The 27,601-nt window shown below is 38.6% G+C and overlaps 1 protein-coding gene across 1 annotated transcript in view; it reads right to left on the reverse strand.

Annotated features, from left to right (window-relative positions):
- Positions 1-4,862: 4,862 nt before the first annotated feature.
- The window catches only part of LOC112157802 (von Willebrand factor A domain-containing protein 7), a 43,777-nt gene continuing 21,038 nt past the window's right edge, over positions 4,863-27,601 (reverse strand). Inside the window, exons 2-18 of the mRNA XM_024290817.2 lie at positions 20,279-20,450; positions 18,590-18,726; positions 17,903-18,047; positions 17,331-17,424; positions 17,044-17,172; positions 15,897-16,083; positions 15,636-15,805; positions 12,915-13,027; positions 12,664-12,780; positions 12,399-12,575; positions 12,173-12,305; positions 11,921-12,073; positions 10,259-10,351; positions 9,699-9,970; positions 9,316-9,449; positions 8,769-8,928; positions 4,863-5,649 (exon numbers count right to left, since the gene is read on the reverse strand). Of these exons, the coding sequence (XP_024146585.1) occupies positions 5,269-5,649; positions 8,769-8,928; positions 9,316-9,449; positions 9,699-9,970; positions 10,259-10,351; positions 11,921-12,073; positions 12,173-12,305; positions 12,399-12,575; positions 12,664-12,780; positions 12,915-13,027; positions 15,636-15,805; positions 15,897-16,083; positions 17,044-17,172; positions 17,331-17,424; positions 17,903-18,047; positions 18,590-18,726; positions 20,279-20,443 (2,760 nt within the window). The 5' untranslated portion in view covers positions 20,444-20,450 and the 3' untranslated portion in view covers positions 4,863-5,268. The remainder of the gene's footprint in view (positions 5,650-8,768; positions 8,929-9,315; positions 9,450-9,698; positions 9,971-10,258; positions 10,352-11,920; positions 12,074-12,172; positions 12,306-12,398; positions 12,576-12,663; positions 12,781-12,914; positions 13,028-15,635; positions 15,806-15,896; positions 16,084-17,043; positions 17,173-17,330; positions 17,425-17,902; positions 18,048-18,589; positions 18,727-20,278; positions 20,451-27,601) is intronic.

Below are 27,601 nucleotides of genomic sequence, written 5' to 3' on the forward strand. Positions count from 1 at the left end.
CTTTTTTATAGGGGGATGGACATTCCCAACATCACATAAATGTCACTGCTTGAGCAACATTTAGAAAAAAAATGTAATCATGGTGTTCCATATAATCTCCACCTTAATATCTTCTCTTAAAGCAAAGTGAGTCACTTTTTGACTCATCTCTTCCTAGCTGTGCAGTAAAAAAATTTATGACTGAAGAGGTTATAGTTCAAAGTGCCTGAGCAGTAAAATGTTGATGTTCATTCACTGTAAAAGGTTTGTCTCCACCATTTTCTGATAAGCTTTTAGGTCAGTAGAAGTCTGGAGTCATTCCTAACCCTGGTATCTCTTACCAGGACAGTGTTGCTCAACCACAGCTCCTGTCCTCTTCCTGAGAACACCTTGATAGCAATGTACCGTCACTTTCTGCACTAGAGTGCATAAGTCATTAGGACACCGTCAGTTCCAGGGAGAGGAAAAGCAGGTAACTTTGGGACAAGGACACAATTGACACCAATTAACACTAGTATGGTGAGTCTATGTATTCACACACAAGAATCGTTCAGTGTGTAATGAATATAAAATCGGACTAAAGAAGAAAACATGTAATGTAATGCAGATTGTTTTGTTTATTTGTTTGTTTATAAGGAATATTAACAAAAAGACAACAGAAAACTAGATATACCAAACCTAGTTAAGATATTAAGATATTATTAGAAAATGAAGAAAAAAAAGATGATACCATCTTCTGGACATAACTACCAAATCATAAACAGGCATATTTGTACACACTACCCATTGAATCCATTAACCATAACCGTTGTCAAATAGTTTGATTGTGTTTCATAGTATCACTGGGAGCTGCAAACAGTCAAGAGATTTTAGTGGAATTGTTGGGAAATGTTGCGTCACAGGGACAATAAAAGGGATGGGTTGAGAAGATAAATGAACTCTGCAAACCAAAGCAAAATCTAATGCCGAGCTTCCTGGTCTTCACGGTCAGGTCCACTCCCCTCTGATCTCAGTTGAACACATGGAAATACATTGAATTGAGCCTGTTTGTATTTGCAAGATCAATTGAACCTGTTTTTCTCCCAACATTCACTAACGGAACATCAGAGCTTTCAGCTTTGACAACCAGCACTCTTCAGTTTCATGATTCTGACCTGTCATGAAACTGTTTCTAATCCCATGGTTTATTTTCTCCCAAAGTTGATGTCAGTGTTGACCTGTATACATGCCTCTGATTTGGAATAAGGATTGTTTGTTTATGAAGTGAGGCCTTGCAAACTGCCTGAAGTGTTCCCCATCTTCATCCAACAATGGCGGCAGAAACCCAGTGGCTGAACGGGAGTAAAGTGGATTCAGAAAATGCATGGATGGATGTCAATGCTACAGAGAAGGAAATCCTGTTTTATTCTGAAATCATTTCCCCTTGGCAACTTCATTATGTCATTAAGATAAGCAGTGAGAAACACTGAACTCTGAACACTTCTGCCACTTGTCCAGTGAGCAGTACAGACCTAACCAGTCCCCTCTTGGCTGGTTCAGAATAGTCCAGGTAATTCAAGTGAGCGTTTCCATTGAGCGTCGGACCATCATAGCGCATGCGGGGTGTAGACCGATGACGTAGCTACACAAGAACTCATCAGAAGGAAACCACAGGAAGTAAATAATATATGTGCACATATTAACCCTTTTTTTTAGTAATATTGCCCCCAAACAGGGAGTATGTATGACTGCAGCTGGTTTAAACGTCCTCAGTCTCTGGTCCACTCTTAAACAGCCTGAAGCTAGACGAGAAAAACCTTTAACCTTCACTCCTGGGTCTGTCATGATTTTGTTTCCATCCAGCTTATTGAAAGCAGGGATGTCAAACCTCGGTCTTTGAAATCAAGTAACCCCAGAGGGCACCCTGCTATGACATCAGCACACTATTGACAGAAAGAATAGGGGAATTTTTTGTAGTTTTTAATACAAATGATGTTTTCATATTTAAAAAAAATGAGGTGGAAGACAAATGTCGATCAGGGACTCCAGCAGATTTTCTATAGGAGGAGGAAGGACAAGATCTGAGTTCAGAGACGTCATCTTCGGACTCCAATGGTGGGTGGTCAGACAATGCTAGATTTTACTTTTTGGGGAGAGCAGAAGGAAAGAGAGAGGGGACATTTTCATCATGTTTTCATCTTTTATAATTCAAAAATATGTTGAAAACATACGGAGCCCCTAAAGGGACATTGGGGAAAAAAAATTAAGGTAAAAAAAGAAAAATCAGTCACTATCTCGTGCGCACCACTTACTATCACGTGCACACCACTTATGCCTCATTTCTCCGGCCGAAGAGCTGCTCTTCCTCCGGGGTTCTTCTCCGTGTTCGGAGCTTCCTTCATAGCCTCGGGAGCGTGAAGCCAAAGAATCAGTCTCAGATCTGAGAGGAACTTTTTATTGTTACTTTTCCTTGGTTTACCAATTGACAACAACTATCGGCACGCTAACTTAATTTCTTTTTTTATGGTTTTATGTCAAGCGTAAGAGTACAACATGGAAAAGGGACAAAATAAACTTTGTACCACATAGTTGAGGATGTGCTGATTAAAATGGTACCAGGGAAACAAGCAAATAGTCTTTGAAGCAGCAAATCCACAGAGAAATTCAGAAGTTGACAAAGCTAAGATTTAGGCCCAAGGTTCCAAATGGTTTAGGAGATATCATCCTGCCTGTTTTTCCAGCTTTCTCTGTACTTTTGAATGCTGATCACCTGAATCAGGTGTGTCCAGTCAATCAAAATGAGGAAAAATTAGAGTTATACGATTCTCAGGAAGAAATGCAAACAGAAATGTTATAACTGCAGGGTAATATATCTCCAGGAGCAGGGTTGGGCAGCCCTGGTCTAAAGGTATACACACTTAGGATTAGATAACACCGCCCAAAATGGCCTCTTTAGCATAACGTACATGCGTTATAAAGATAGAAATGTTGAATTCAGTACTACTGATAAACTAGGTTTATTTAAAAAAACCCTGTAAATTAATAAAATCTTTAAACTTTGTCTCAGGGTGTATTTAGACTAGAAAAGTCAGCCGGTGTTCACTCTGGACATGATCTTGTCTTGTTCTGTCTCACTCAGCGTTATTGGGGCTGTATTCCCAAGTTCTGGTTAGGAGTCTGGTATAGCCTCCTCTCTGACCTGTGTTCTGGCTCTCCTATGGTCTTGTATTTGTGTTGAACCTCATCAATCTCAAGTAGTGATAGGAGTTGCCGTTTGTAGATGTTAGAACATTGAGCTACTAGTTGTTCGGCAGATTGCCTTGATTGTGTGTTTCGAAGGATCCATTCACTCCACACTCTCACTTCTCTGAATAAAATTATCATCTTTATTGGGGAGGTGAAAATGTTTATGGCCAATCATTCGACCTGGCATTCTTTGAACTATTTTATTAACTTTTTATTGCAATAGCATACTTTTCATTTCTTTACACAGAACAAATGTACATCTAAATTACTAAAATTATCATCAATTTGACATTTTTTTTGCATTGGTCACATTATTTTTTGCATCATTCCGGCTTTTTTTTTACTCATTCCCAGTTGGCTTCTCATAGATAGCATGTCTCATCTGGTAGTTCTTCTTGATATTGAACTCCTTGAAAACAGCCACAGTCTCCTGGCATGTTAGGCAGACACAGTTGTTTGATATGTCACTGAAAAAATGTGTCAATTTCCACTTGTCCTGTTAGCGGTGGCTCTCACCATCAACTTTTCTTTTCTATTTCCATTTGACTTTTTAAAAATAGGCTAGATTGTGTCACAGAGGGTCATGTGACAGTGTTGCCACCGGTTAGCGATGGCTTAAGGTTTTATTGAACCAATCAAAATCAAGAAATTGTACTCTGAGTTTTTATTATTGATTTGATAACTGAGCTTGGGGGCCTGTGGAAATTTTGAACGTGGGCCGCATTTGGCCCATGGGCCGGACTTTGGACATGCCTGATCTAGCCCATTTCTACCTTGTTCCAGTAGTCCACTTTCCATCTGGGTGCTGTGGTTCTCCAGAATCTGATGCAGACTTTGTTTGGCTGTGGCGTGACATGTTTCATTGTCTCTCATGGGTTATGAGGTTGTCAGTGGGGTTAAGGGTCTTGCCTAAGAAGCATTGCCTGTATGAGTATGAACTGGACATAGCAAGCGTCGAGGTCCCCCATAGGAAATGCACTACCTTCAGCCCTCGTGAAATCTGTCCAAAGGCTGATACGTCTACCACCATATTGCAACCGATTGCCGGCCCTTGACAGCGATTAGTTCGAGTCGCTCTAAGTCACGTTTTTAAAGGAACGGCTGTCGCCAATCAAAAGTGAGGTTGTTCCGGCTTGTTCGAAGGCCACACCCCTCCCACTGAATGCGGCTCAGGGGAAATTTGTCAATCAAACATTTGAGCCAGGGCCAGCAGGAGACACATGCGTTTACGGGGGCATTTAATTGGTCAGTTTACAACTTGAATAACTTGCGATAAAGAAAAAAAATATCTTTAAAAATGTAGGAATAGAAAGCACATGGTAACAAGGAAGTATCAGAGCAAGACTGATTATTCTGACATATAAAATGACTGAGAAATAACTGCCTGTTTCTCAATGGAAGTCAATGGGACTTTGGCCTTCTTGCAACCGGCAGGAACTTCCTATTTGTAACACAAAAAGGGAGGAGTTGCACAGTCCAGTTCCTACTTATATTGTCAATGCTAAGAACCCTCACTGGATTATGCTAATACGTCATTAGCACTGTTAATTAATTGCTCATTGCGTCTCCTGGGAATCGAACCCTGGTTTCCTGCTTGCCAAACAAACCATTTTCAAACATGATAACGAGTTTTTAAAAGAAAAACAAGAAACAGACTGTTTATGTTTATGGATTTAATGACATTCACAGAGATTGGTAAAGCAATATCCAGTGAGTTTAAAAATTTACAAAACTTTGTGAACAGAGTTGTGCGTTTTTTGATAAATCATGTAGTATGGGACTCATCAATGTTGTATAGTCATTGCAGATATATTGAGATTGAACATGCCTCATATTTTAATATTCTCACTTAAGACATTGATGTTTTCTGTATTCTTCCAACAAAGGTTTTATTCTCGTCATAATGCTGGTAACAATGTAAAAAATAAAAACACATTGTACACAGAAAGAGATTGTTTATGTTAAAGGGGACAACTGGTTGATGTTATTTTGACATTGACTGATTAGGATTTGGCTGCAAGAATAGAGTTTTTAATAGTATGTATCTCAGTATAACCAAACATGTCAAGGTTTCACAGAGAAGAATGAGACCAGCAGGCAAAGCCACAGCAGTAGTGACAGAGATAGAGCAGGAGGGCCACCTGAGCGAACTATAGAACGGTAACACCTTCCTGCATTTCCAACTTTATCTAAAGCAACAAACTCTACAATCTGCGAGCAGCAGGAGGCGCTGTAGAACGCTTGGACAACAGGATCAGTCAGCGCCGTGTGAGAGAGGTTTCCATTACCCTGACGCAAGGAGATACTTTCGATTCCTGTGCCGTTGTCATCAGTGAGGTTGGCTGAGAGTTCCCACCGATAGGGCGCACACAACGACACATCCTCCGGACAATCATCAGCCATGACCATGACGTCTTTACATTGCGGAGGGAAAAAATCTGTAATCTGAAAAAAAAAAAAAAAAAAGTGCAAATTTCACAACTTTTAACCAGTTGATATGCATTTAATGTTATTAAGGTGAGTATCCAAAGGGTCTCCAATCCTATTTGATGCTTGTTTTGCAGTCAGCATCGCTTCAATAATTACTGGTCACCTGGATCAGGTGTGTTCAGTCAATCAAAAACTGGGGTCACTCAATCCAGCCAATCAGCAATTACTGAAGAAGCTGCAAAACCAGCTAGGTGGTAGCTCACAAGGAACAGGGTTGGAGATGCCTGTAAAGCGTTTTTTATCGTGATTTGTTCACACTGTGGAGAGAAAAAAATCTGTAATCTGGACAAAGAAAAGACAAGATTAAGGATTTGTTTGCCATTGGGAGATCATAAAAAACAGCTTTTCAACTTGGCTGAACTCCAGTCCTTCTGAGGGACGGCGGTGCGGATTAAAGTGATGGAGCTTGTTGTATAAAGAGCTTTGGAGCTTTTCTTCAACAATGCAATGTAACAGAGAGACATAAGCAGGCTGGTCGCAGGGTCTGATTTAAATTGTAGGAATGACTTACTTGACATTAAAAAAGAATATGAACCAACGATGTTCTGTCCATGCCCTGTCACTTTACTGCCTTCTCTTCAATTAATAACTCATGTTCAGCTGTCTTTAAAGGGAACCAAATAGTAAATTAACTTTCTTTGGCTGTCGATCTCTATAAATGGGGCTTTAAAAGTGCTGTCTGTTGCCACGTTTTTGACAATTTAAAAATAAACTTGTTTAATTTCTGTAATGATAGTCTAAAACTGTCTGTGTGCTGCCCCCTTACAGGTTGAAAAGAAGTATTACAGTGGAATTTTGTGATTGGTCAACTAGTGTGAGTCCCACATACTTTCAGAATTTTCACGTAATCATGCTCTGCAGCCCTAGTTTAAAAGCCCCGCCCTTCTTTGATTCTGTAACAGTCGGTTGCTATCATGTTAGCTTTAGCATGGCTCGTAGGTGTATTTGGTGGTCAAAAATCTACTGTCTTCAACAACTTTCTAGTGGACTTGGAAGTTAGACAACAGTAGTTTGGTGCAATTTGCATTGTATCCAGTGAACTCTGCCCTGATGATGGATTTGCAATGAACGTTTCACTTGGGATTGTTTGCTTAATAGGTTACCCTTTATTAGCTTGTGATGCTAGCATCATTTTACCACAAGGGTCTTCTTTGGTCTGAACCATGAGCGCCTGCCTGGAAAGAAGATGGAGGAGAAAAATCCTTAACCTCCAAAGAAAGTTCTTTGGAGATATTGGTATCACGTTTCTCTGAATCCCTCTCCATATTGAAGTTGCAGCTTGACTACGCTGCCTCAAGCTAACCTGTCAATCACAGATCCAGACCACACTTCCCTCACTCAGCCCACCCCTTTTTTTTCATTATTCAAATCTGGGCTGAGAGTGGTCAGCCTTTAACTGCCTAATTGTGTTACCCTTTAAACTGCTCTGCCAACCACCATCTCTATGACATATCATTGTTAGCCACAGCAGGGGTAGCTATGTTCCTTTGGTGTTGGCTTCCCAGGCCTTGCGATCCTTACACCATGCAGGGAGGGGGATCTCTGGAGTCTTCTGAGTAGGTCATGAGCCGGGATCGCATCACATCTCAGCTTGGGGGTGTTTGTGTTCCTGTGGTGGTCGTTCTGGTCCTTGCCTCCAAGTTATGGACCTCGTCAAAACTCCAACATTGGGGGAAGCTGGTTGGCCCATGCTTGTCAGCAGGAGCATGAAGTGGGTCTCCTGTGGGGGGCCCTGGTTCATGCCTGGGGTTGGGGGATGCTCAGAACTCCCAGGTGGTGGTGGGCTGCTCATCTGGGGCTCGGGGGCTCTCCAGCTGGTAGGGTCTTGTGCTGGCCCCCCTGGCAAGTATGGAGGGGTGTTGTCTGGCTGGGCAGAGGCTCGCTCTGTCTTTGACCCCGTGCTCTCTGGCCCTGGGGAGCCCTGTAGTGGCCCTTCCAGCCATAGTCTTAAGTGGCTGACTTTGAGTTGCCTGTCAGGCAGATTCCTGCACAGGTGTCTGGGGGACCCCCGGCTACCACTGCTGCTTTGGCGGTGGCCGTGGTTTGGGGGGAACAGGCAGTCCCCATGTTTTTACATTCAATCCGCCACCACAGTAGAACACACACTACGTGAGAACAGATGTCAGCTCACTTTTGCACAAATAGTATGCATGATGGAATGACAATCTCGACATATTTATTTGTATGTACAAGTATGGGGAAATGAACTGCATTTGTATTGTGTATGTGTGACATGTGTGTCTGTGATGCTATTTGGAACCAATAGGTACGTTTGTAGCATTGGAGTGTGGATAAGTGTCCCTGCAGATAGGCCCCGCCCTATTGACAAACATCTACCCTATTGACAATAATAACTGACCATATGGTATATCATGGTCTATAACTGACCCTATTGACCATAATAATGAAGTTCTGCTAGTTTGAAGGGATGTTAAGAGGTGCCAGTTCATCCAAGAATATGTCAGAAATTAGTCATGGGAATCTAAAACTTAATTTTTTGTTGTATTTTTGTTTTTAGAACATGACTGAACTTGTTCTAAAACACAGCCAGTGGAAACAGACTGAATTTCGTCACTCTGTAACTGAAACCTTCAGCTTGGGCTGTTTTTTAATTCTCCAGGAAGACTTGCCGGTCATGCGACTGAAAATCAGCAATGATATACAGTAAAGTTAACTTAGATGACCCTAAAATTGAACTTGATTATTTTTAAAATTAATCATTTGGCTTTTTAATGCCTTGAACTGGAATTCAAATGAAAAGTGATAATAAGTATGTTTTAATGATAATATAATTTAGGTCTCAAAACGTTCAAGCATTACAGCAGTTTTGTGGCACCAGGTCACATTTTGGCTTAATGACAATATTAAAAGGTCTAACTTATTTTTAAACACTGACTTTTAAAACTACTACAAAGATAAGTTCTGAAGTAAAGATTTCTCAATTTAAGATATTATATCTATAAAACATCACCAGAGCTTTTCCTTTCTTTAAATATTTTTTAATAAGCGCTACATTGGTCATATTTGTCTTTATCCAAAAATATTGTATGTTATGTAAGAATATTTTTAGTTACCTTGGTGACAACAGACATTCTCAGGATGATGAAATTGGAGTCAGCACCACTGGAGGATTTAGCCTCAATTGTCAAAGTGGCATCTGTTCCTGACTGTGTGTTGGCAGGTGGTGTCACAGTCAGTGTGGCATTAGTGTACAGTCCAGATGTTAATGTGAGGCTGTGAGGGCAGAGGAGACAGAAATGCTTATTCACGGATTATAAATGTTAAATACAGTAGAAGACATCACAATATTTCATTTTTCCACCTTTAGTAGATTGCTCTTGGCCTTAAAATGATTCATCATTACATATTGTCTCATTTCCAAACATTTCCTAATACAGTAAGTTAGGCTTCACCAAATCGTAGAAATGTATTTTTTCAATACTTTTAAAAACATTTAAATACATCAGTTTTATCAGATGGTAACCCAATTTTTACTTTTCATCAACTCTTGGACTAAGCTAAGACTTGATGTTGCCTAAGAAATAGAGTTTATTTTTATCCTAAGTCTTTTGGCTTGTTTGGTATTTAAGAACAGAACCAGTTCATCCAGCTTCATTTCACCTGGTTGGGAAGGCCATGGGGAAATCTCGGTCATTTCTGGCATTTATGGTGTACAAACCACCACCCCCCTGTGTCATGACACTGAAGGGGAGGGTCACGATTTTTCCTGGCTCCACACTTTTGTCCACCACAGCCTGAAGAGATAATGCAGCAGAAAGCAGATAATATATTGATTTTTACCTTTCAGTCAACATTCTTTCATACTTAATGATAGATTAAAGCTTAATAAGTTCTATTTTAGTTGTTTCCATTGGTGGAATCATATTTTTTGGGGTAATAAGTTTATCATTATTTTTTTATAAATGAAAGTGAGTAAAACATAGACAAATGAAATGACTAGATAACTGTTTAAAGCATGAGAGTTATGAAGAAGAGAGGATAACCTTGATATGAACTTCGGAGATGGACATTCGAGTGGTGGACTGTCTTTGGAAGTCACTGTTTGAAACTTTGTCAGTTCCTTTCACAGTAATCACAAACTCCCCCTGAGGAACCGCATCAACCGTTGCAAGGATGTCCCCATTGCCTATGTTGTTTATTTTACTGCTGGTAATGGACTCTGTACCGGACACCTTAACAAGGTCAACATCCTTGACGATCACTGAGGACGGACCATTTCTACCGGTCACTAAGAGCATCAGTGTGGCAGGTTGACCTGTTTTTTTTCAATGAGACAAAGAGAAATATTTCAATCATAGACATATATATGGAATTAAGTCAACCATCAAATTTACTCTGACTGTCACAAAACTTGATCTTAAAGGATTCTGGCTTAGCAGAAATCATGCTGCCATGAAACAAATAGAACTGTTGAAGAAAATATATATAAAGAAAGGATAAAACTTTCACCAATTCCTGTCTTTTCAAATATTTTCTTCATAATAAACAGACATAAATATGTATTTTGACACAAACAACGAACTTCTGCAAGAAGCTGCTGTACCTGCTTGTGGACGCCCGCTGAGGGGTGCATACCCCGGGTGAGGTCCTGAGAAGCTTTCCACAAAGTCATAGATGAAAGTAACTGTGCTCTGACCTGGAAATACAAGCACAGCATTTGGTTAAAACATTAATCCCAAACAATTTTGACAGCACTGTCGCTGGAGACAAAACATATTTTGTGGTATTCAGTGGCCAAAAATAAATATATATATATATATAGATGAAAATTAAAATATTGACTTAAATCAGGTCAGCAGTGGTTTGAAAAACAATTGCTCTAACACAAATAAAAATGTTTATTGTTTATATCAATATTGTTTAGAATTCTTTGTTGGATTATTAACCACAATACTCACAATACTCCAAAAATTACATTAAGGGTGTATGCTGTCTTTGTCCAACAGTAGTTGGGACGGGCTCCAGAAGCCCCATGGATGGATGGATGGATGGATGGATAGAAATTGCTCATGTGAGTCAACCATGGCAAAAAGGTACAGGCTTAGTTGTCAAGTTCTGGTCGAAGGTCTGGTTCCTTCTCCTCCCACCTCTTTGACATTGTCTTTGTGAAGTTCCACACCAAAGAAACATTAACCTTGTTGATTTCTAATTCCTTTACAGTGTAATTGCCTTATTGAAAAAGAATTTCACAAAATTGATTTTTATCCTTGGCCAGCAGTCACAGATGGGATTTAATGTTACTCATTCGTCCCCCACAAATGCATTTGATAATGGTCACTGGTGTCCCCAATGCCAAGTTCCAGACTATGAAACTGCTTATGTCTAAGATTTGTTTCTCAGTAGTGGGGAAAAGCAATTTAACAATTGGAAATTCAAACAGATTGGGTGCTGTCTGACCAAAGGCACCACCACTTTCTGGTAATTACCATTGACATGAATATCAATGGACAGCTCAACCGCCCTCCTTCCGTGTTCCAAGAAGGGAGTACCCGCGGGTTGCAAGAAGGACAAAGTCCCATAGACTTCCATTGAGAAATAGATAGTTATTTCTCAGTCATTTTATTTGTCAGAATAATCATTCTTGCTCCAATGCTTCCTTGCTAACACAATCTTTTTTGTTTTTTTCTTTTTTGGCATTCTAAACTGACCAACAGTGAAAGCTTGTGGCTCCCACTGCCCCCCTCCCCAAACATTTGATTGACAGCATTGAACAAGCTGGACAAGCCCAGTCGTGATTGGTTGACAGTAATTCCTCTCAAAAAGTGACTCAGCCCTACTCGGACTATTCGCTGTTGCTGGGTTGCAGATGTATCAGAAAGTGACGGTGAAGGCTCTGGTATGATTTTGCGACGGCCAAAGGTATTGCATCTTCTATAGGGAACCTCAACGCTTGTTTTGTCCAGTTGTTATTATAGAGTCTATGGTAATTACCCATCAGAAGTGATCCTTCACCTGCCCTACAGCTGCTGGGGTCTGCTTCCAGATCCAGCTAAGCTAAAATGTCCCTCAGTGGCTAACAAGAAAGAAAGAGAGTATTCTAACAAAAACAAGAATAAAAAGAAGTTTAAATAGAGCTGTTCAAGAAGATTTTTTTTGTAAGTCAGCAATGCATCACTGAAACGACACCAGGAAGAGATACACCTTACCTTGAAAGTCAAACCAAATCCCAATGCAGACAAAACAAGATAAACATACAGAATCTCACCTCTGACTGTAAGTGTGTATGGCCCACTGGATTTGATGTTAATCTGCCATGTTCCTGTCTGTCTGTCGACATTAAGACGGATTCTCCACAGGTTTCCCACAGTATGAAATTTACCAAGTTTACCATTGGCCTCATTGTGAGTCTGACTCACACCTGTAATGTTACATTTGTGTAAAAGTTAAGGGTACAAATATTGTAGAAACAATTTTAATTATTTTTCAAATGATACATATCGAGAGAAAGCTGAGTTACCAGTAGGATTAGTGAGTGTGAAAGAGCTCAGTTTTCCTGTGATGTAAATAGTGATATTATTCAGTGATTCATCTAACATGAAAGAAAAGGTCTCATCAGTTCCAGCATGTCTTGCTCGTTGCAGAACTGTTACCTGAAGAAAAAGCAAAACAATAAAAAGGGGTTTCTCACTTTTTCTAGCAATTCCAGCCAGTTTAGGGCTAGTTCCAAATTGCAACAATCTTACCAAAGCAGAAGTTGAGGTGTCAAGGATAATCTCTGTGGCCTGAGGCAGCTCTGACTTTGAAACTTGGATGACCTGACCTCCAGATGCCAAAGCTAAATCTTTGTAGTCATCAAAGCTACCTTCTCCAAGAGAACGCCGCCGCCTTCTCCCAGCGTTTCCGGTCAGAAAGAACGATAGCTGATGAAAAAAATAATAGTTAAAGGTTTTTCTCACGTCTTTGGACTTGGAGAACATTTGCCATTATTCTGACTTGGCCAGTGTTTACCGATGACTTGGTGCTGCTTATGAGAGCATCAATAGTGTCCTTGAGGGCAATGTCTTTGGCTGTTGCATCCGTGAAAACATAGATTTCAGATGATGAAGGTGCTCCAGTAAGGGCCAACTTAGGAAATGACATGAAAAGTACATTTTCATAATCTCATGTGAAAAATAAAAATAAATAAAAAAAATAAAAAATGAACTTTTCAAATATAATGTGATTTATTTTTAAGGGTCACTGATGTACCAGTGTTATACCTGAATTCCAGACAGGCACATTTCTGGGGTGTCTCCGCCATCTTTTGCTTTGAGTTTGGAAATTTCTGTTTTCATCTTCTCAGGATCTGTTGTTCTGAACAAAGGTCCAAAATCTACAATTTACCACAAAAAGAAGCTTAGAACAAAAGTTGTATAAAACAAGTTTATTGTCCAGTTTGACTAGACAGCAAAACTTCAGGTTGAGCAAACCAACACATTCTCATTTCCAAGTCATCACATATGGATGTTTGGTTAAGGCCCCTTACTCACTTTTAGACACTTTGGGTGTCCCCAAGTCGACTTCTTTTGACGTGCTGGCTGTTCGTAATATCAAGGGTCTGCAACCCTCGGGATGCGATACCGGATATGCACCGGTCCTCGGGACGCGTCAAGTACCGGTACCCTAACCCAGTACCCCAACAATAACCTTGTACTGGTTTGCATCTGGTACCGCGTCCAGTTTGCGCCTGCCACCGTATCTGGTATCAGTTCAAGTGCAGTACCTTATCTGGTCCGGTGTCGAGTTAGGATTAAGGGTACTGGGTTTGGATACCGGTGCACTATGCGTCAAGGTACTGGACCAGTTCTGGTTCGTGGCCCGGAGATACCCGTGATTTGGGAACTGCCAGTTTAAAAACGACTTGGGGACATACAAAATGTCAAAAAGTAACATGGAGGGCTCCTTAACCACACGCCAATACATAACAACTTTGGAGTGAAAGCATTGAGAAAACATTGCTGGTTGCTCTCCATGCTTATTGTTGGATCTAGCTGAGTGATACCCAATACCCCCACCACCACCCACACACACACAGACACACTCACACACAGGGCACACCACCAAACAAATTTCCTTGGTGGTAAGGTTAGATGGTATCCTATTTGATAATCTGCAAACAATGAAATGACCTATATAAACATATCAGGAATGTGGGTGTGGTCAACAAAAAATCAGCATTACAAAAGAAATCCCCAAATTTACTTTTGCCAATTCTTCTAAAACAGCCTCCCCCCCCGGAAACCATAGCCTCAGTGAGAGGGGGTCAAAGGGGTGAAGGTGGGGGAGGGAAGCCCCTGCTGGCAAAACAATGGAGCTCCTGTGAGAAAGATTCTGAGCGAGAATGCTGAACAAACTCTCCATACCAGGGAAACAGGAAAAAGGTGACATTTAATGAGATAATTAAATGATAAGGAATAATTGGGCTGAGATATTTGACAATTTTACCTCTACAACAAATTCTTATATTGTTAAGTCCCACTGAGCTATTCCAAAAGCCTTTCCAGTTGTCTTTTATATTTAAAAAACTGTGTTGTGTTTTAGGATATATCTTCTGCAAACCATTAGAAATCTTAACCAATAACTTGGTTATTTGCTGTTCCTCTGTTCTTAGACCTCTTGAATCCTGCTAAAAAAAACTGAAGGTCCTTGATAAGAAATCTTGTTTTTACCACCACTGTCACATTCTGCAAAAATACAAACTTTGAACAACTAAATATTTTGAACAACTAAAGACTATGTAATGCCATACATAGTTCAGACCCCCCCCCCCGCCACACACCCCCACACACACACACACACTACCACCACTGAATGAATGACTTCATTGAGCAGAAATCACTCAGAGGCTCCTCCAGAGTAACTCAGGCTGCTGGAGGGAGAGAGGTCCCATTAGGATAAACTTTTTTTCGTATAAAATGTATTTTCATTCCAGGGTTCAACTTTCTCGAAAAGCTTACCTATAAGAAAAGAGAGTGCACGTTTTGTCACTTCAAAACAAAACAAAAAATAAAAAATTGAAACTGTTGCTTTTTGGAGTCTCAATTGTGCAGTCACCAACTTTAAACATTACTTATTTGTTCAAATTGTATCTGTATTTTATTTGTATTATTTAGTTTACTGTCTTGTACTTGTGTTTTATCATTTCATGTGTACTGTCTATCTCTAACTCTGTGTCATTTCTTTTAACATCAGCCTCTCAAGGGACGTCAAATGGAAATTAGCCTGCGTTTATAATTTGGCATATTTACATTTGTTTTAATGTTCATTAATATACATTGTCCCATTCTCAATAAAGTGAATCTAAATGGTCGAAGAGTTAAGGTAGTTGAAAGGGCGTGTGTCATGTAGCTGTCACCAGTGACAGTCACAGTGTTATAGGGTTATGACTTGAACAAAGTAGATATCGTGACAGAACAGCAAAGGGTTGAAATGTCTAAATGTATCACCAGCAGAAGATGAAAACCACAGAAGCTTTGAGCACCTAAACAGCTATGTCTTTGGGTACAATAGTTTTTGTCTTTGAAGTAAAAGCGGTTCATAAAGCTTGCTCGAGAGACCCAACAGTAGGGCCAGAATGCAGGAACCTTGTTTCCAACCCAACAGAAAAATCTTGAATGGAGATGTGAATATCAGGTTAGGTCCACATGAAGGAGAGTAAAAGATATACAGGATATGCAAGTCTGTGGTCCCTGCGCATATTGAAGACTCAGCACATGTGCCCAGTTCTGATCTGATTGCTCAAGTAACCTTAACCCCATCTTTTGATTAATACAGACAACTGACACAAAGCTTAGATATAGCACTAATGATGTGTGCCAAAACTGACAGTGGCCACTGCCATTATTTTCACCAACTAGTATTAAGACTATTGATTGTAACACTGAGACCTACTGTTGAAGCAAGCACTAAAACATGCACTGTAGCTTAGAAATACTTCATACCTGGATCATTGAAGGGCACCAGAATGTACTCTGAGGGCTCATCCTGCATTCCTTGTTTGCTATCAATGATTTCATAAGCAACAGATCTGGCTTCTTCAATTTCTTCTGACATACTTCCGGTGGTGTCAATAACAAAAGACAAGATAGCTGCACGGGCCACCCCCATCATTCTGTAGGAAACATTAAAATACATGTCAGGTTTTTCTTTAAAGAACATTGTTTTGATATACTGAGACAGGAGGAGATGGGTATTTTTCCTACCTCAGGAAGTCTTCATTCCCTGCAGTCAGGATGATGTCCTCCAGTAGTTGACTGGTGGCTTCTGTGGCAGCTTTCACAGCAGCGTCAAAGAGGGCTTCATTGTCCGATCGACGCTCATCTTTATTGATGCCTCCTCGTGGAATTGTTTTGCTAGTCTGGTCGCCCTCACCTCCATGGCTGCATTTACCTGCCACAGCCCAAAACCTCAGTTTAATGCATATGTGTTATTTTATTTATTTGATTTTTTATGATGGAGTATTAGGGCCACAAAAAAAGTTATATTCCGAGTTTTTTTTCTAGTAAATGTACAACTTTTAATCTTGTAAATGTATGAAATTTTTTTGTGTTGAAACAGGACATTTCATTTGAAGTAGGGGGCGTATGCAACACTGTTTACATTCTTCTTTGGTGTTCTTTCTGCACAAGACAGACACAGAGACATGATGTAAGGTGGCTAATGAGCCTCTGGTTATGTGAGTGTGTGTCTCTGAGCTCTTTATTTCACATATGAAACTGTGCATTATCGACACTAAACCCCAGAAAATCAGCCTCACTGATAATAATTTGATTTTGGGTCACTAAAAGGTTCAGAATTTCTTTGTTTTTGACACAGATCTGGTAATAAAGCTTTACAAGATGCTCCACGTCTTTCAGTTCTGATAAACAGACAACTTTGGTTTTTGTTTTGTTCATTTGTGACTTTTTTTCTTATTAATTTAAAACTTTTTGTTCTCATAAATTTACAACTTTTAATTTTGTAAATTTACAAAAAAAATTATATTCTAATATTTGAAGTCATAAATATACGACTTTATTCTCGTACTTTAACAGTTATGACTTGTTTCCTTGTAAATTCACGAATTTTAAAGTTGTAATTAATAAAAAAAAAAAAAAAAAAAATTGGCTTGTAAACTGGCCCCAATACTCCGTCGGAAGAAATAAACTTGTGCAGGATTTGATAAAATATTAATCTGAACCTGCCGAGTGTGTTTGAGTTGACATGAGTTAATAGATATTTTCTATTCTATGTTGCACCTCCTTGTTTTCTCCTTTTTCAGACCTTTGTGGTTTAATCTTTTCTTTGAGTCATTTCACTGCCTCTCATATACTTCAAATGTAAATGTGGTCTTTTTATTTTCCTTATTACCTTCAGGTTTTACAGAAGAACTGAGTCCAAGGTAGCCTGAGGTGAGTTTCTTCTCTTTCAGGATGTTGGGAAGGATTGGGTTAGAACATGTTCCACTGTCACAGTCACGACATGTGGGGGTGTTTACACCTGTGTAAAATGACACAAGTTTTAATTCACCACAGTTTTCTACTTGGTTCTCTATCAATGAAATCAGGCTAACAGTCTATTTAGTAATGACTTGTACTCCTAAACAGATATTGTCCATAGATATTGTCTATACATTTTTCAGTGTGACCGACACGCACCTGCCAAGTTTTCCAAGGGAAGGTAGGGGCGGATTAGATTTATGTAAGGCTCTGTGCTTCCCAGCTCTACCCAGTTACTATGACTGTAAAAATCCTGTAAATGCATCAAACAAAAACACATAAAAATATTTTTGCTTTCTAATAGCAAATTGTGTGTCAAACAATGGATTTTGTTCTTCTAAGACAAACAAAATTGTTCTAATTGTTATCATGACTCAAAAAATATATTAATTTTCTACTTGTTAAATCCAAGCATGGGGGATTTGTTCACTACTATTGACCCTTTCCCTTAAGCAGCAGGGACCTGCATTCACAGCTGCTCTTATAGGTCAATTGGTGGCTTAAACCCATATCTAATGGTGCATTCACAATGAATGTGGCTAGGAATGTGGCTTAAGGATTTGGTTGAATGTGACTTTGGATTGGAAACATAGATCTTCCTGTCTCACAGTAGACCCTCAACATCATCTAGCCAGTTACTAACTCAAATATATTTCTAATTGTTTTTAAACCCATTTTATGGGTTTTAAAAATGACTCAATTTTAATCATTTTCCTTTTTGTTTGTGTCACCTGCAGAGTGTGAAGGATTCTCCCGAGAGTCTCCCTGGCAGCTTTTAAATTTCCCAACCGCAAGTTGGCCTTGATGGCTCCCATGCCCTCCGTTATTATACCGCGTCCCTCCAAAAAGGCCTCAGAGTTGAAGTGATGTGGAGCACTGCAAAGTGAATCAATGAATTTATCTAATTTTAGGTATTGGCAAAATCATATTCGAAAAGAACAATTCACTGATAGAACCATATCTTCCTTTCAGGTCTGAATTCATGAGGCCCTCCAGAGACCATCATCTTCCTGGCAGAGATGCATTAAAACCCGCCAGTGCAGTTTAAACCAATGGTACAGTTGAAGAGTGGCAACTGTACCATTATCTTATAACATGGTTTAAATTTCTTTTCTACAAATTTACAGTATTAACCAACAGAGCACACTGCTCTCAGACTCCAGGCTAATTTGAGCATCCAAAAGTCCATTCTCACACACAATAAGTGGTTTCTGCTTTCTTCGCTCTGCTATTTTCAGTAATTAAGCATCAATACCAACACCTTAAATTAAAAAATTTCTATGAATTTCCTTCAGAGCTGAAACAAAATTGTTTTGGAATAACTTTGAATTTGTCTTTTTAAAAGTGGTTTTCTATTTGCATTGTGCTTGACATGGTATTCTGTTTTTAACAAGAGATAAAAATACAAATACAATTACCTGTTGCCAAAGTCTCGATCAATAAGCTTATTTGAGTAGTAGATCTCTCGAAGGGCTTTGTGAAACTTGGCGCTGGACACCTCTCCCTTTGCTTTTGGCCCCAGACAAGCTTGGACCAGCTCCTCAGGTGAGGAATCCTAAAGTTCAAGGATTGGAATAAACAGCAATTATCTAGGGTCGTAGTAGACCCATTTTATTCATACACCTAAACCTGAGAAATGTGTGAGAGCAGGGAAATCTTCAGATTTCTGCACCTTTACGCCGTGTTTACAACAGAAACAACAACAAACAGTCAGTTGTGAGTACATGTGGATGCATTAAACTCATGTCAGTATCTCAGGTAATCAGTAATTTGCAATCAAGAAACAAAGATATTAGTATACTGTCAATCAAATCAACTTTATTTATAAAGTACTTTAACACAGCCAAGACTGCTAGAAGGTGCTGTACAATATTACACCAAGAACACTTACTATCACTTATCTGTAACAGTAGCTATGTTAGCGATTTCAAAATTATTTTATTGGTTTACAAATGCTTTTATGGTATTGGGCCTTCATATCTATCTGATATGATTTTAAGGTATGACCCTGAGGTTCTCTGGTTCAGGCCTTTTAGTTTTATCTAAAAGTTAGAACCAAAACATACGGCGAGGCCTCATTCACTTACTACTGACCTCGTCTGTGGAACAGCCTCCCAGAGAGCCTCAGGGCCGCAGAGACGGTTAGTGTGATATTTTGTTTCATGCTCTCTTTTTACCTGATGGATATTAATTTACTTTTACTTATTCATGTCCGTCTGTCTTTATTTATTTATTTTTAATCTTTTTTACTCCTTTTACATTTTAACTCCAGTGTTCCCTCACAGGGATCTTCCACATCAGTGATTGACCTTTCTGAGTAAACGGGGTCACTGCAGTGGGATCTCCGGGGTCTGGCTCTTTGCTCACATCTGGGGGGTCCTGTGGTAGCGTACTCTGTGAACTTGTTTGGGGGTCACTAGTGTGGACAGGTCCCAAAAATATTGTTTCCTCACTGCAGTACAAAGCCAGATTTCTACTTTCCATTATTTTACTATTTATTTTCTTCCTTACTGTGGTGTGGCAATATGTCGATGTGTGTTATGAGTGTGTGTGTGTTGGGGTTGAGGGTATTGTTTTAAAATTTTTCCGTGAGTAATCTCTTGTTCTTTGTTTTAATGTTTTTTTTTTATTTTTTTTTATTTGAGCTTCAGACCAGTTTAATATATTCACCAAAAACAGACAGACCACAAAGATCCTCAACAGCCTCCTTTCATTGAACCTTTGCCCTGATGAGATGATTTGTTGGGGTATGGGAACACTGGTTCTTGAGGAGCACAGGGTTCTGTTGGAGTGTAGCGGAACTGGCTGAACAGCAGCCGTTTCTGGTTGTAGCGAGAACGAGACTTGAAAGCGTACTACACTCGATCCTCGTCGCTCACTGGAGTGAACTCTGGCTCATCCTCGTCAGAGGAGCTCCAGCTCTCCTGTTCAACCTGGTACTGGCCACCTGGAGCTCCAGACGTGTTTTTAAAATGTTGATGTGTTTATGTAAAGCACTTTGAGTAGTGCACCCCGGAGAAAGAACAAAAGTATTCGGAATTACCAGGTGTTGATGGAGTTCTGTTCAGATGAGTGAGTATGAGTAAGACTCTCATTTTGCAGCTTACCCTGGGGTTGAAGTCTAAGCCATCAATTTCTAACTCCTCTCGACATACTTCCGTCACTTTTTCCATTATAACCTCTCTTGTTATGTTGATGTGGGCGTCAGTGAAAGCCTCTGTGGCTTTCGGCAGAGTCGAGGCCAGCAGGAATACCCCCAACAAAAAACCCATGGTGACACTGCAGAGAAGAAAAAGAACAATGTTTTGTAGAGTCATGCAAACAGAAAGCACACGAGACATATTTATGCATTTTGGGATGTCAGAGAAAACTATGTATGATCTCAAATTGCATGGGGTGCAGTTATTTTGCCTCACAGCAGAAAGGCCTTAAACTCAAGTCCCAGCTGGGACCCCTCTGTGCGGATTTTGCATGCTTGGGATTTTTTTGGCTTCATCCTGCAGGCCAATAGCATGCTACATAGGCTAACTCATGACTCTAAATGGTGAAAAAGATTAGTACCAAGGATATCTTTTTTAAAGTGCAACAAAAAATAAATAAAATGACTGATTATATTAGGAGAAATAAGCAACCTGTGAAGAGAGATGTTCAAGAACTTCATATATTTTAATGTATGACATTTTAAGAGACTAGTATAGTTACTCCGAAGTCTGTGTACAGGTAACACACTGTAAGTCTAGCTCCTACAGAGGCCATGCCCTTTGTGGTGCAGCACAATGTTGCAACATTTTCAGCCGTTGCCTTTTTTTCTTGGATGCTTTGATCATCCATGTGGCCCTTAACCAGATGAGTAGGGTAGAAACTTGTTTTGTAAGAGTAGTTTGACAGCACACTTTGCTGCAAAAGTTGGTAAAGAATGAATAAATCGTCTCCAGTTGTAAACCAGACACTCCATCTTTATCACACAAACTTACATCTTCCTTTCAGAGTGGAAGTCAAGAAAAGGTTTATTCCTAGCGATCTCTATAAATGTAGTGATGAATGAAACCAAACCTTTACTAAATTATTAAACCATGTTTTAGTCCTTGTTTTATTGTTAAAAGTTAAACAAGTACATTGATTTGACCTGTATAATAAATGTAATAAAGAAAAAAAGAAGATTTTTTTGTTCGTTGTTACAATAACATGAATATAGAGATGCCTTTTTCATCTGACTGGTTTTAAAACACCTACTGATAATTTATCTCTTGACAGAGAACAACATAGGACATTAATTTGCATAAAAACTTCGAAATAAAAGAAAAAATCTACAGGAATAAAAAAAAATGTCCAGAGTAGGATTAAAATAAAATAAAAAAATCCCCAAATGTTACTCCGTATACTGCAATATGCACTGTAAAAACTGAAACATTGACTCAATTAACGAAAATTCTGTAATTTGTTACATGTAAAAAATATAAATTTTTATTAAATTACATTTTTATGTTGAGTAAACCATCAACTCAAAATTTTAATTTGATTAAAATTAATAATTTTAAATGTAACAAATTACAGAACTTTTGTTAATTGATCCAATGTTTATTTTTTTCAGTGTGTTGTCATCTTATGCTTTTTAATATTTTTGTTTATAATTTTTTTTTGCATTCATTTTAATACAGATATTCATAATAATAAATATATTATAATGCAGAGATACCCTTCAATACATTTGAAGCTAGAGAAACAAATACTAGCCAACACTTATAAAAATACATGTATATCTGATTTAAACTGGAAAAGTATATTGTCTTACATTCTGTTAGATAAATGTGTTCACGTTCATTCATGAACTTTAACTGCAATTGCCTTTCTGCACACAGGGAGGAGCTGTTTTATGCAAATCCAAACTCTTCTCAGACAGAGTTTTGTTGTTTGACCCTTAAGTTCCAGTCTAAAAGAACAACCGGCATCGCTGCTTGTCTAGCAGCTTGTCTCCAGATGTCCTAAATCCCCTTCTGGCCCAGGGGATCTGTTAAAGGCGCCCACAGTTAAGAGTTATTTTGATCAGGGACGTTCAGATCAACCACAACATTGAAGAAAAACACTTATATCTTTGTCACTTTATTGTCTGTAAGCTCAGTTTAGTTTGATGTTGCTGTTAAAATTTGTGAAAAAAATAGAGAAAAATCTGAATATGATCCTTCTGGGAAAAAGCAACCAAAAGTTAGAGGCAGTTGACTTTGGCTTAAATGTAACAAGTTTACTTTATTTTTAAATTTAATTTCAAATTATTTAAAAGAAATGTCCACAAGAGAAATATGGATGTCTGGTTAGCCAGACATTGGGGTATATTCTGTTATGTCTCAAGCTCTAACAGTGACATCTTTTTAATCTCTAGAGCTCACACTCACGCACACAAAAGCTCAAATGTTTGCATGTGTACAGTCATATCATGTGCATGTTTGGGTGCATGATGGTAAATGCAAAAATGTGTGGAAGTTATGAGTCTAGACCAGGAATGGGCAACTTGTGGGCCACTAAGGGCTCTAAAATTTGACAGAAGGGTCGGATCAGGAGCAGATTTGTGGCATGTTTTGGAAACAAATAACACAGGGTGTCGATAGTAACATGCCTTAATCTTGATTGAAAATTACTTTAAAACATAACATTTTGGAATTTTTAGGTCAAAACTGTGGTTTTTGATCTCATTTTAGTGCCATTTCCACCACTCAATTTCAGGGAAATGCTGCGCTCATGTGGTGTTGGAATAACTGGAAAAATGACTGTCCGACCTGGAAATCACACATGAATATCTGAAAAACAACAAATCTTCAAAGATTACATGAATGCAGAATAACTTTCTGTGCCTGAATAAGGGTGAATTTATTTGTGGTGCGCCATCTGTGGGAAGAGACCTGCACTACAAGGAAAATAAAACATTTATAAGGGTAATCAAAATCACTGTCCTAGTTTTGTGGGCCAGATTATATAGTTTTATATAGTTCAATGGGCCGCATAAGGCCCACTAGAATGTTGTTTTATGTGGGTCTGTGCAAGTTTATGCAAGCAACAGTCCATTTGTGTGTTTAAGGGTTTTTACTTTAAAAAATCCAGCATTTTTTTTGTAAACATTCATTGCCAACAGTAACAATTTGAATTTTGTCCTCTATATTTTTCTGTGTATTCCCACCCACCTTTCTCTAAAGTGTCCAATTTGAAGATTAAAAATGTAAAAAAAAATAACTGTATAACCTTTTATCTCATAAATACTCAGTAACATTTAAAAATGTTTGTTTGCTTAATTTTTATATATTTATAGTTTCCCAAATGTATCAAATAAAGAGTAATTTAAAATATTTCTATACATTTTTAGAATCCTTTAGACTTAACTAAGTTTTTAATTAATAGTTTAAAGTTTATGAATTGTAGTTTGACTTCATTTAATGTGTGAGAGTATTTCTATGTAATAATAGGTTTGGCACAAATATAAAAAGCATACATGTTGCTGTGAATTTGCACTGCGTGACAGTGATCAGCAGCCTTATTTTGATCACCTGGATCCCACACTTTAAAATGTCTCTCAATGGAAGAGAAATTCATTTGATTAACAAATTTATCCATCTGATGGTGGTTAAAATAACCCTTGTTTATTTGTTGTTTTCAACCTGGCATTAAATCAAAAGGTCGTTTGGTTCAAAATGAAATGTTTAACCTAAAACGATGTACTTTTTTGGAGTATTGTTTCAAGGAAGAGAAAGACAAAATATCTTTGCAGTCATAGCTTCACAAACACAAGTTCACACACGCCCACGTCCGTGTTTCAGAGAACAACAAGGTACTGAAAATCTACACCTATCTGTGTCTCCCATGAAAACTCGTATTTCTTTTCTATCTGTCCATCTGACGATCTTTTGAAATTTTGCATGACGTTTGCATCAGAGAGAGAACCGGCTTTTGGGTGTAGAGCAGACAGGTATGTGTGAACGTGGTTGGGAGGGCAGGTCTGACGAGCAGCAGACGGTGTCAGCTCTGCATGGAGACGTGCCGCACAATGTGAAGGGAACGCCAGAAATGCCTGACAGGAATTCATGAAACCTTTTTCCGCCAGTCTTCGTGGTTAAACCAGGTGTGGGTGAGTGTTCATCAAACTGTTAATGGAAATATATTCAATTCCTATAGTTTTATTGATCTGTTGACTTTAATGGAGTGTAATCCTAATATTTCTCAATTAAATCAACTGTATTTAAATGCCTCATATATGCTGTATAGTCTTATTATAGAATTCTTCATAGATTTTACAGGTATAAACTCCAATTTGTTTTCACACTATTTATTAAGGTGGTCCTTTTCAACAAGTTGTAGTGATTACCTCCTTATCAGATACATTCGTAGATTACATACTGATTTATGGATGCCGCAGTGTCGAACACCGCATTTTTACATGTAAGCTGCTTGCCGCATAGAAAACCACCTTACAAATACCCATAATTCATTTCAATGACTTCGTAAATGCTTAACTTACCCAACAAAGATCATTCATGTTCTTCAGCTGTTAAGTTTCAGGTTAAAAAAAGACTGTGGAGAGTTTTTTTTTTTTTAGGAACTTCATACATAAACGGTGGCAACATCACTGTATCATATGACTGCAGAAAATGCTCCTTCATGTATAGACATGTGCCACATGATGTAATCTAAGTTGTGTGGAGAAACGGGAATGGATCAGTGGTGATGGGAGCTCTGTCTCACAAGAACACGTTCTGTTTCCAAAACAGCAGCAGTCAAGTCAATATGGTCAGAGAGCGGTCTGTTATGTCCATTTATTTGTTTGACTCAAAGGTTGTTAATAGCAAATTTGAACAAAATTTTCATTAGAATTTGTGATACAGAGGATTTGTGGTTTCACACCCATTTTTTACATACTAGAGGAAGTGTTCCCAAACTATGACCTGCGGTCCGGATCCGGCCCTCCAAACACTATCATAGACGCATGTTTATTTATTTTTTTCAATATGGCCAACCGAGACACACATAGAATGTGACTTTTTCTGCAGTCAGAACTGTGAGCATAGACTATTAATTGGTTTAATTATTTCTGTAAAATTACAGAACTGAATTATTTAAATTTGGCCATGTGTGGCTTTCTGGAAACCCATGAATGTTTATGCTGTGATTGTTACGATTTTTCTGTTAGCCAACAAACTGACCCCGGCCCCCATCAGAGAAGAAAACAATCATGTGGCCCTCGCAAGAAAAAGTTTGGGGGCCCGTGTTCTAGAGGAAGCTCATGTTTGTTTTGTAGTGTGAAAAGATAAAACTCACTTAATTAGCACACTGGTATTTTTGTTTTAGGTGTCCTCTTTATTTTTGAATTGTATTATTTAAAAAAAAAACATTTTCTATAGTTATCATTGCCTAAAGCCCTTTAAAACGTATCACACAAAAAAATGTTAATCTCTAGATGTTCCTCCAGTCACTCCCTATAGATCATAGTGTCATCCACGAACATCATGGTCCTCGAAGAGTCCTGTCAAACCTCATCTGTCAGTCTGTCCATCACCACAGCAAACAAGAAGAAGCTCAAAGCTGACCCTTGGATCAGACCACCTCTACCTACACAACTCTGACATACTTCTCTGCCGCTCCAGATTTATTCATATAAACTAGAGCTTCTCTCTCTATATACAGTATATATTGTCATAGACCTTCTCCAGATTCAGTAAAAGACATAATGCAACGTATTCTGTCTTTTTCTGTTCTTCTCCAGAAGCAGCCCAACTATTGCATCTGTGTTTCTCTTTCTTTGGCATGAATCAGTACTGTTGCTCACAATGGCTCACTCCTGACCTCAGTCTAGCTTCCATTATTCTTCCACATAGCTTCATCGCGTGACTCATCCGCTTTATTCCTCAGTATTTTCCACAACTCTTTCCTTGTTCTTAAAAGATGGGACTCATTTCCTTTCTCTCCATTTTTAAGGCAGGGTTGTCGATTTTATTTTGGTTCAGGGGCCTCATTCAACACATCTGAACTCAAGTGGGCCAAACCAGTAACTTCATAGCAAAATAACCAATGGTCAACTTGTTATGTGTAGCTTTGTTTTTTTCTCAGTTGTAAAAAATGCCTCAAACAACCTAGTAGCCTAATCACTCATTATTATTATTATTATTAGAGCTATTATTATTATCTTTTTGGTGACGCCATTTTGGTCATTGTGATGTCACACCTGATCATTTTTAGGGAACCGAACTGCATCTCACCCAGACGCGGCACGCATTTGCAAAGATAAACTGTTTATTTCTTGATCTTTTCTTATGCTAGTATTCCTTTTCTTTTGCTTCCCCTAGTGGTGGAATTTGGCAACACAGCCAGTGACCATAACTCACCACAGGAATGGGCTAGAAACTTGCTTTTTTTTTCCATCAACATCCTTACCTATGTTTCTCTTCATGAGTGGGCTGGATTAAACCATCTGGTGGGCCAGATGTGGCCCGTGGGCCGTATGACACCTCTGATAAGGCATCTTCTTAACCTCTAAGTTCTTGTTTCCTAAATTCTACTAATCTCTCCTAAACACTTCTAAACTATCACGCCATGTTGTCAGGACCAATTTGCCTTTCTACTCTTTATCTTTCTCAATGTCTTTCTCGTTCCATCTTCACTGATTTATGCCACTTCCTGCTCCAGAAAATCCACCAGTTCTCTGTTATCTGTAACATTTTCCATATTCACCAGGCAGCTCTTCAATATTGTCCTTCAGTCTTTCCATCTCACTTGTGGAGCATCTCTGTCCTCGATCATCCTAACCTGCAACACATCCTCCCCTAATAAATATTACAATCAATTGTGTGCAAGTACTAATTCCATACAGTTACTAAAGTGTATTATAAACTAAAAAATAAAACTTGTAGATTTTCTTTTTAACTTGAAATTAATCCCAAACAAGTTATTTTCATAGTAGTTGACAATGAGTCAAAAATTCTAGAGTAACAACATCAGTACTTGAGATTTGCTTTTTTGCAGTAATTTTCATTTTTCTTTTTGGAAGAAAAGCATTTCTGTCCACATTTCTGTACGTAAATCACATTTGCATGTTTCCTTGTATCTACATAAGCTTTTCCATTCAAAAAGCAGTTGTAGTGAACAAGAGTCATCTTCTACAGTTACCTTTAGTCCAGGGATGGGTAAGCTTTCTGACTCATGGGCCACAAAAGGCTGTAAAATTTGACAGAAGTGCCGTACCACAATCAGATCCATGGCGTATCTTGTTAATCTGCCTCATTATGAACAAAATAACATGGAATCTGGACAAAAACATGCTTTAAATTTGACGGAAAATAAATCTATATTTTAAAATGTAACATTTTTATTTCAAAAGTTAGGCTTTTGTTTTCATTTTAGTTCTAATTGCACCAATGGTTTGATGTCCCTCAGGAAAAAAAAAACCCCACAAA

This window comes from Oryzias melastigma, linkage group LG1 (assembly GCF_002922805.2).
Source record: "Oryzias melastigma strain HK-1 linkage group LG1, ASM292280v2, whole genome shotgun sequence".
NCBI lineage: Eukaryota > Metazoa > Chordata > Actinopteri > Beloniformes > Adrianichthyidae > Oryzias > Oryzias melastigma.